This window comes from Kogia breviceps, chromosome 6, assembly GCF_026419965.1.
Source record: "Kogia breviceps isolate mKogBre1 chromosome 6, mKogBre1 haplotype 1, whole genome shotgun sequence".
Lineage (NCBI taxonomy): Eukaryota > Metazoa > Chordata > Mammalia > Artiodactyla > Physeteridae > Kogia > Kogia breviceps.
The window spans coordinates 56,919,044-56,929,820 of NC_081315.1; the positions used below are offsets into that span (position 1 = coordinate 56,919,044).

The 10,777-nt window shown below is 42.3% G+C and overlaps 1 protein-coding gene across 1 annotated transcript; it reads left to right on the forward strand.

The window, feature by feature from the left end:
* The first annotated feature begins 3,168 nt into the window (after window positions 1–3,168).
* On the forward strand, window positions 3,169–10,012 carry ODAPH (odontogenesis associated phosphoprotein). The gene is given in 2 exon segments (XM_059066291.2): window positions 3,169–3,318; window positions 9,559–10,012. Coding segments are annotated over 2 exon segments (432 nt in total). The 5' UTR covers window positions 3,169–3,251; the 3' UTR covers window positions 9,924–10,012.
* The last annotated feature ends 765 nt before the right edge of the window (window positions 10,013–10,777 follow it).

A 10,777-nucleotide genomic window follows, 5' to 3' on the forward strand; every position in this document is an offset into this window, starting at 1 on the left:
ATTCCTTCTGACAGAGCACGCCACTCCCAGGCCTCCGGGAAGTAAGCCTCGCAATGCCAGCCGCTACTCTCTCAGCCTGACGTAGGGGGGCAGGCCCGATACCAATCACTCACCATGCTACCTGTAATCCTGATTCACGGGAGTCCTGATGGCAGCTTCCCAGATTATTCACACGGCCATGTAAGGGGTACGCCTCCTCCAGACAGCTTCAGCGGTTTCTGCAGCAGGAGACCAGCCTCATTGGACATAACTGTAGCTCGCCTTTGGTTCTCTAAGGCTTGGTAGCAAAACAAAACAGGGAATTCATCCCATTAGGACTGCAGAAATGAGCGAGGCAAGGTGCAGCTGATCATCCCTCAAGCAGATAACCTGGGGGTCCCTGAGCCTGTGAAAGGCGGTTCTGCAGAGCGGCCCTCAAAGCTGCAGATGGCCAGCTAGAGCAGTCCAGCCTTTCTGAACATCACTGGTCTAAACTACAGTATACAAATAAACAAGACTGTCAAGACTCTATACACCAACAGTAAATGTATGTTAGAATTTTCTGTCAAATAAGAATTCGATGAGGGACTTCCCTGGCGGTCCAGTGGTGAAGACTCTGTGCTTTCACTGCAGGGGGCGCAGGTTCAATCCCTGGTTGGGGAAATAAGATCCCGCATGCCACACGGCCAAAAAAAAAAAAAAAGAATTGGATGAAACTTTAAAAAATTTCGTTCCCTTTGAAGTTTTATTCCTTTATAAGTTTCAGGACAATAGATGCAAACAAAAAATATATATACAATTTTGCTTTTGTTATTTATTTTCATCAGCATTTCAAATGAAAGGTCATCAGAAATCCAATACAGAAAAGAAAGGATCCGAAAAAATAATACAAATGTCCATCAACAAAAAGTTGGGTTAAATAATTTTAAATCCATAAAACAGAACACTGGGTAGTAAAGAGAGTATGTGGATCTAATTTTATTGGCATGGTAATGTGAGTAAGGATGCAAACACTCACCAACTAGGAAATGGTAAATTCCACAGGCTTGATGATAACCCTAGCAAAATTCTAGACACAGATGATTAAATGGACGATTTGTCAGCAGTTTGGAAAGGAAGTAGGGAACAAGCTCAGTTCCTTAGATTCAGTGGCTCTGTTGATGTCGTGTCCTGTGCCACATCTAGCTCTGGTGTAGGTGCTGGGACTAAAGATAGGGTTCCTGCTGTCATGGAGCTTCCAGTCTGGCAGGGACATTAAATATTAACGAAGGAATAATAGGAAAGGGTTTGAGTGTTACAATAAAGGAAGTACTGGGGGCTATGAAGCAGAGAAGCATAATTAATTTTATGTCAGCTGGGGTGTATTACATATACTACTTTGCCCTCTGCATTGGAATCACATTGCCATGCCACGTTGAGCAGAATATTTTCCTGGCCGTTGCAGAAGGAACAAAAGAGAACGCAGGTCCCGGCTTTGAAGGGCCGCTCGATGTAGAGGCCTTTGAGTGATCGAATGAGTTGGCAACTATAACCTCCTAAGAGAACAAAGAATTGGAGTCACTGTGGTTTAACTGCCGCCACAACAACTCCCTTTCATGTGCCAGGCACTGTGGTTGGAGCTTTATGTCAGTTACGTCTTTTATTCATCACAACACTCCTCTGAGGGAAATACTATAGCCCCATTTTACAGATGAGGCACCTGAGGCTTCAAGTCCCCCAGCTAGTAAGAAAAGGAACCAAGGTTGGAACCAGTTTGTCCTAATTCCAAGGTCCATACTCTTTATTTCTTTTCAAATTTATTTTATTGAGGTACAGTTGACTTACAATGTTGCATTAATTTCTACTGTACAGCAAAGTGATTCCATTATATATATTTATTTTATTTTATTGAGGTACAGTTGACTTACAATGTTGCGTTAATTTCTACTGTACAGCAAAGTGATTCCATTATATATACATTCTTTTTCATATTCTTTTTTCTAAAATTATTTATTTATTTATTTTTGGCTGCATTGGGTCTTCGTTGCTGCTTGCAGTCTTTCTCTAGTTGCAGAGAGCGGGGGCTACTCTTCGGTGTGGTGTGCAGGCTTCTCATTGTGGTGGCTTCTCTTGTTGCGGAGCACGGACTCTAGTTGCATGGGCTCCAGTAGTTGTGGCCCACAGGCTTAGTTGCCCCACGGCATGTGGGATCTTCCCAGACCAGGGATCGAACCTGTGTCCCCTGCATCGGCAGGTGGATTCTTAACCTCTGCGCCACCAGGGAAGCCCCATATTCTTTTCCATTATGGTTTATCACAGGATACTGAATATAGTTCCCTGTGCTATACAGTAGGACTTTGTTGTTTATCCATTCTATATGTAAGTTTGCATCTGCTAATTCAAACTCCCAATTCATCCCCCTAATCCCCCTCCCCTCTGGCAGTCACAAGTCTGTTCTCTGTGTCTGTGAGTCTGTTTCTGTTTCATAGATAAGTTCAGTGTGTCGTATTTTAGATTCCACGTATAAGTGATGTCATATGGTGTTTGTCTTTCTCTTTCTGACCTACTTCACTTAGTATGATCATCTCTAACTCCAAGGTCTGTGCTTTTAAGCACTTGCGACCACCCACTCCCATTCCTCCAGCAGCTGGCAGGAAACAAACCAGGCATCTTATGGGCAATTTGATGAATCAGAGGGGGCCTTGGAAGGACAAATCACTAAGTTAATCTCCCAAAATTTTCGTGTTTGTTTAGACAGTGACCATGATGGCTACTAGAGAAGATAGTTTTCTGACTCTGCTGCTCTTGGCTCCTCGACAAAAGCAGAGAAGAAATCGTAATCCCTGATCCAAGATCTGTGAGCAGCTTCTTCAAACTGCCAGGGTCACAAAGCCTTTAGATAATGTCCCCCCTGTCCTGTTTGGTTTTGTTAAGTAAGCTACACAGAGGGAAGCGGTGCTGAATATTTCCTGGACAGATTCTTTCTCTTGCTGAGGGAGACCTATATACACAAGTAATGAGAAGGCACTAAGAGGGAAAGATTTGAAGGAATGAAAAGGATAGTGAGGGCGTGGTTGTCCACAATCCAACTCCAACCAAGGACAGATGAATGATGTTTGGCTGTCATTACAAGAAGCTCTGGTTGACAAATACTGTCTGGTATTTCCTTACTGATTTCTTACCCTCACACCGCAGGCCCTAATCCCTGTGGTCCAGTATGCAAATGAAAACTCCCTGAACTCCCCTTTTAAGCCCCGTTGGGTTCAAGGCAGTGACTGCTTGGGGTAGAAGCCATGGCTCACAGACTCTGCTTCTCCTACTGGCTACTGGTCTGCTGGTTGGTGGTAACTGTGGCAGAAGGTAAGGGTTTTGTTTTTATTCTACTGTGGGTCCAGTAATTAATAAGTTATGTGAAAAGACAAAATTTGGCTCCATGATTATACATATCATGAATTGGAAATATTTACGTCAGTTTTCAATCAGCCTGTGTGGTTAAAGAGAAAGAGGCTGAATTTTATCATTGGAAGACCATCGGAAGGTCCTAGTCTCAGCCCTAGCTATGTGACTTTAGACACACTTAATTGCTCTGATATCCATTTCCTCAAGTGTGAAGTGACAGCATTAATGATGTCCATTATTATTTGGTCGTGAGGACCAAATGAGCTATCATGCAAGAAAAGCTCTTCATTCTTCAAGCACTATATGAATACTAGTTATTATTGATATAGAGCTAACAATTTCCACCCTGAATTACAGCAATGTCCACCTCTTTATATGCCCAACAGCACGGTAATTTGCCCATGGTGGGTGTTCAGTCTCTTATTAACTGCTTTAGTTAATCACATCTAGTCAGTTGTGTCTTGGTGCTGCAGAGGTTAGCCTACACTTCTTTCTTTAAGATTCTATTAGATTCAATTTCTCCTCTACTCCTTTCTCTTTCCTTTTCCCCCACTACAAAATTTCCAGATGGCCTGAGCCAGAGCATTGGTTTGCAAACCCTGGGGACAGGAAAGAAAAGGGGGAGAGCCCCAGGACAAACTGAGTCCTCCACCACTTTCACGTGGCCTGGGGCTTTGCAGGGGCTCAGTCAGACCCTAGTCATCCCCTAGCAAGTTCCCTGCGCCCATGCACCAAAGCTCACAACAGAACAGAAAGGGGCAGGGACATCAGAGGTGGTGGTGAGGCCACCAGAGATCACCTTATCCAATCTGATCACCTTATCCAATCTCTGCATGAACTCAGGCGATCAGAGGGCAAGGAGACAGATTACAAAGAACACCTGCCCGATTCCCAAGACAAGACCTGCAAACATCACCTGCTAAAAGTGACATCTGAAAGTGGCACCATAAAACAAAACCTGACACCGGACACCTTTCCAGAAAGTCAACCACTCTTCAGGAAACCTTGTAAATATGTAGCTAAATAAGGTATAATGAGATTAGAGGTTTATTCACATTTTTTTTAAAACACCATTAAAATGTGATTTCTGATTTAGGCTCACTCTTCCCCACTATCCCTCAGACTAACCTCAAAGACCTTCAAATGCAGCTTCACTCTCTCCAGGCAGCCCTGGCTCCAGGCCATCACCCACTTACACATGCCCTGGCTCTGCCAGACAGGGTCATGTGTGGGTCTCCAAACCCACCCTGTTCTCTCTCTCCTCCACAGCAGCAGGTATGGCTGCCCCGCCTCCTGATTTCACCTCTGTTTATTGCAATTCTGCTTCACATGGTGACGTTTAATGTCACTATAGTATTACCTTCACATAAGGCTTTCTTAGGACACATAGCTTTAAAATTGCAATCTCCCTCTCTCTGACATCTTTGAATTCTTATAGCAATTTGTATATCACCCATGGTCCATACTGCATTCTGCTCTGCATTATAGATACATGTATTTGTAGCGTCTCCCCACCTCTCGAGGGCAGGCCCCCTGTCTTTATCATCTCTGCATTTGTCACAGCACGTAACAAAGTAACCTGCACACTGTTGAAACTACTAGACTTACAGGATTGAAAGAGGCCTGTGTGAACTTGTATGAACTGGGCTCCAGTGTCTTTAACTGTAAAATTAGAGATTTGGCCAAAATAGCCAGTTATTCTATGAGTCTACAAAATGAATTAAGTTGCAGTTATTGTGAGCAAATTAATCACAGGACTTATATTTCTTTTTGGTTCGACTCTAAAGGCACCTGGGAATTTTTGTGATACTCCAAGTGTAAAAGAAGAACTGCATACTTATACATCAAGTATAAAACTTACTTCTCTTAAAAATCAGGGTAGTTCACTACAAACCAGCTATTGTCTGCCCAAATAACCACAGACTACAGATAATTATATTTTTTAAAAGAAGGTCATCTCACCCTTACTTTTTTTTTTAAGTACTAGTTGTTAGTGTATGATGAATTTCATGTCTAGACTATATTAAACCCACTTAAAATTGATGTCCAAGCAATATTTTGGGTCTTGATTATTTTATTATCCTTTAATTTTTTAAAATTTATTTTATTTTTGGCTGCATTGGGTCTTCGTTGCTGAGTGCAGGCTTTCTCTAGTTGCAGCAAGAGGGGGCTACTCTTCGTTGTGGTGCACAGGCTTGTCATTTCAGTGGCTTCACTTGTTGTGGAGCACAGGCTCTAGGTGCACGGCCTTCAGTAATTGTGGCTCGCGGGCTCTAGAGCACAGGCTCAGTAGTTGTGGCACATGGACTTAGTTGCTCCACGGTATGAGAGATCTTCCCTGACCAGGGCTGGAACCCATGTCCCCTGCATTGTCAGATGGATTCTTAACCACTGTGCCACCAGGGAAGCCTTATCCTCTAATTTTGAATGTAAGTTATTATTGCAATTTTTCTGGGACTGGAGGGACTTCCCTAGCGGTCCAGTGGGTAAGACTCTGCACTTCCACTTCAGGGGGCACAGGTTCGACCCCTGGTGGGGGAACCAAGATCCTGCATGCCGAGCAGCGAGGCCCCAAAAATTTTTTTAAAAATTTTTTTCTGTGACTGGAATGAAATACTGAGCTTCACAAAAATCTACAGAGAGGAACTCAGCATCTACACTCAACATCTGCCTCATTCAATTAATCAGCTATGTACTGGGCACGAGGCTAAGCCAGGGACTGTTCTGGGTACTAGGGACATAGCAATGACCAATAGAGTCAACAGGCCTTGTCTTGATGGAGGCCAAATAACAACAGCTAAGACCTACCAAATGCATATGTCAGGCATGTTCTCAGCACTTTACATATCTTATTTTCGACACTACAACAAGCCAGTGAGATAGGTAGTATTATTTTCTCCATTTTACAAATAAGGAAAAGAAGACTGGGAGAAGTTAAGGAAGCTGTCAATGGTCACACAATTATTAAATGGCAGAGCTCAGGGATCCTATGCCGTTCTGCCTCTCAAAATGTTTCCAATCTGCGCTTAAATATTTGATCTACTTTGGTCTAATTATGGTTGAAAAAGAGCTCTTTGTGTTTGATATTCAGTATCTTTGGTGTCATGTCAATATGTTACATAATGAGAAATATTTGCTTATTAATGATCACATTATCCCTGAGAGGTAGGAATGTGGTAACTTTTGAAATTATGGAAACTGAGATTTCTCTCAGTCTGTTCAAGTCCACTGTAGGCACTGGGCTAGCGATGAGACCAGGTATACAGAATGATCAGACAGATACTTCAGTGGAGGAGGAATATAACTGCTGAATAGTAATCACATGATTGATGAATATGATGAAAGTGAACTCACAGGGTGCTAGGGAAGCATATTGCCAGGGGCCTTAAGCCAGCCTCAAGGGAGGGAAGGCCTCCCTGAGGAAGTGAGACATGATCTACCATAAACTTCTTTGGTTCTACTTCTCTCACTTCAAAGAGAACTCTACACAGTTCTGAGTCTATTCTTTCCCACCTATTTAATCTGACTCAGTTTCCTCCCTTCCACAAAAACTACGTGAAAAAATCATCCATGGCCCTGGGCTTTTAAAAAGCTAGTTCCAGTTGCCTAGAGCACCATTGTCAGGAGGATTTGGAGAGTAACCTCAGTTTTAAGAAGTAGAAAAAGCACAAGGGGTGGGTGTTTTTAAAAACTTGAGTCCAGCTTACTGAGTGGCAGAGCCCAAGACCTAGCTAAGCCTGATCTGATAGCAAAATGTCAAGATGGAGCTTAAGAATAAGGCTAGCTTCAGACTTCCTTGGTGGCACAGTGGTTAAGAATCTGCCTGCCAATGCAGGGGACACGGGTTTGAGCCCTGGTCCCACATTCTGTGGAGCAACTAAGCCTGTGCGCCACAACTACTGAGCCTGCGCTCTAGAGCCCGCGTGCCACAACTACTGAAGCCCGCTTGCCTAGAGCCCATGCTCTGCAACAAAAGAAGCCACCGCGATGAGAAGCCCACACACCACAACGAAGAGTAACCCCTGCTCGCCGCAACTAGAGAAAGCCCATGCATAGCAACGAAGACCCAATGCAGCCAATAATATATAAATTTTTTTTTTTAATTTAAGAATAAGGCTAGCTTCTCCCCTAGTGACTGGATTCTCAGCAGAAAGTTTTCATGTTACAAAGGTTCAGAATTGATCTGATTGTGTAGAGGAAAGAATGAGTAATATGGGATTTAATCATCTTCTGTAATTTGAAATGTCTTAATCTAGTTTCAGCCATAAGATTTTAATACTCAGTAGCCTGGGTGGGTATGGGAGAAAGGGTCAGTATTTAATTCAAGAAACAGACACCCATTCAAGCTGGCTTAAAAGAAAACGAAAAGAGCTGGAGGTGGGGTGATTATTATAAAGATATTTCCAAGGACCTTAAGTACAGCCAGCCCTCAAAAAGACCAGCCCTGAGAAAGTCAAAAGCCAAGGTTACTCTCATCATCACTCTGTTACCACATAGGCACTTGTCTCTTTTTCTCTTTGAGAGACTTTCCCCATTTTACAGCTATGGAAATATTGGTTTCTCTGTTTATTCAACATTCAACTGGCCAATACCTGACACTCCAGCCCCCGCCCTACCACTTCCACTAACATCTTCCACTAGCTGTGTCTCTGTTGAAATTCTTGAGTGAGAATCTGATTGGTCACTGGCCAGCCAATGAATGAGTTGAGTGTCTAACAACAGTCCAATCAGCCATAGCCAAAGGAGTGTAGTACTGACCTTTCCAGGTATTATGGGTGAAACAGAATATCTAGAAGGGGCTATGAATAAGCATACCCAGTACAACCAAGAAACCTGAATTCAGCTGTTTTAAAGGTGAGGGGAATCTAGCTCTCGACTTACTGTGAGGAATTCATTTTTCCATCATTCACACGCAGCAACCCTTTCCAGGCCTGTTTTGGTAAGTCTCTAAGGGAGTGAAGAAATAATTTCCTAAAGGAAAGCTTGCTTTTTCGTAGCCAGTTTGTATGATACAGCTAGAGGGAAGACCTTGACACTGGAGGTTGATCCAAATTTCTTCTCAGAAATTAATGTCATCCTGTTCCTCAGTGCTCATTCCCCTGGAGCAAGTAGATGTTCCCTCCCTTCCTCTTCAGGGAGTGATTTCACTGCTGGGGAAGTGAAGCAGGCCTTTTCTTTACATTACTTTTTTCCATCAAATTTTCTTTCTTTATTTATAATTTATGCACAATAAAATGCACAAATCTTAAAGGTACATATTGATCACATTTTAGATATGTGTGTATACATATGTGTGTACATTTGTATTTTTGTGTATATTTGTATGTATGTGCAAATATAAATGTGTGTGTGTGTATATCTGTCTCCATATTCATGTAACAACCACCCAGATCAAGATCTAAAGAATTCACTAGTTACTTTTTCCACTAAATAACACTTATGCTAACCCTAAGCTAACTTTTTTTTTTTTTTTTAATTGGCTCTATGCGGGCCTCTCACCGCTGTGGCCCCTCCCGTTGCGGAGCACAGGCTCCAGACGCGCAGGCTCAGCGGCCATGGCTCACGGGCCCAGCTGCTCCGCGGCACGTGGGATCTTCCCGGACCGGGGCACGAACTCGCGTCCCCTGCATCGGCCGGCGGACTGTCAACCACTGCGCCACCAGGGAAGCCCAAAGCTAACTATTTTTGACTTTTTTCTTTTTTACCATAGATTAGTTTTGCTTGTTCTTGAACTTCATAAAGATGGAATCTTACAGTATGTACTCTTTTGTGTCTAACTTCTTTGCTCAACATAACATCATAGGAATATATCCATGTTGTTGTATTAGTAATTCTTCCTTTTCATTGCTGAGTATTCTTTCATTGTATGAATACACAGTTTGTTTATCCATTCTCCTATTGATGGACACTGGCATTGTTTGCAGGTTTGGGTTAATATGAATAAGACTATTGTGAACGTTCTTGAACTAGCCTTTTGCAGATATAAGTGCTCATTTCTCTTGGGTAAATTCCCCCGAGTGGAATTTCTGGTTCCTAAGGAGTGTCCGTGTCTCATTTAACTGGCCTGGGCAGTTCTCCCAAACATGCTTTGAGACTCTAGAATTCTCTCTTCCCCTCCTTCTCCCCTACCTCCACCTGAAGACTCTCCCCTCTGCTCCTGTCATCAGGCCTGTTTCCTGACTTGTGCTTTTCTCTCCACAGGACAGGAAGAGGTATTCACCCCTCCTGGAGACTCACAAAATAATGCAGAGCCTACAGACTGCCAGATCTTTACACTTACCCCTCCTCCCACCACAAGGAACCCAGTGACGAGGATCCAGCCCATCACCAGGACACCCAGGTGTCCCTTCCATTTTTTCCAGCCACAGAGGCCCTGAGTCCACGTTAGGTTCCCATACAGACCTTTCCTCCCTCCTATGTGCTACCACCATTTTCAGTTCCAACCATTTTTTTGGCCACACAGTCGCCTTCCTCCTTATTATTATTTCCCCAGAAGAAGACTCTGGAGAGGAAGCTCCTCGGAGGAAAGCAGAGAAAAGAGAGAAGCCCCAAACGTGCTGAAGTAAAAGAAGCCAAGGCCTCAGGAAAGACTAGAAAAGATTTCTCTTTTCAGTTACTAAACTAAAACTATTGGACTGGAAAATTAAGCATCTTAAACTCCACCGACTAGAAATTGTTCTCCTTGTCAACAGTGAACATATTGGTTTATAGGTTATTCATGTTTGCAAAATAGAAGCGATAACTACATTATTCTTACCCCCTTAGTTTTTATGATCACAGGATATTTATTCAAGAAAAGTTCTAAAATAGGTGGTTCCAATATTTCCTATCATCCTGCAGTACCAGAAGAATCAGCTCCATCATCTAAATTACAGTGAAGAGCATTTAAATAAATTGAGATTGTTATAAACCAAATGGAGACATTAATGACACCCTTTTATACTCACTGGAAAACTTACAAAGCAAGGCGCATTTACAAAGTGAACTTTAAAAGAAATTATAAAAAACTGAAAGCTTTATTTTATTCTCTGTTTGGCAGTGGTTATTTATTCATTTTTAATGGAGATATAATTGACATACTATATTAGTTTCAGGTTATATAACATAATGACTCGATATTTGTATATATTGCAAAATGATCACCACAGTAATTTCAGTTAACATCCATCACCCCACATAGTTACAAAACTTTTTTCTTTTGATAAGAACTTTCAAGATCCACTCAGCTTTCTAACAACAACAACAAAAGAAATTATAAAGATTAAAACAAAACAAAGTTATGGGGAGTCTGACTATAGGTAAGCTAAATTACCTAACCAAAAAACTCTTTTTAAACTGTAATATGTACTTCAATGTTAACTGTTTCAGCAACCGATGAAAATTAGTTTGATAAGTATCTCACTGTTTCTCCCGTTATCAT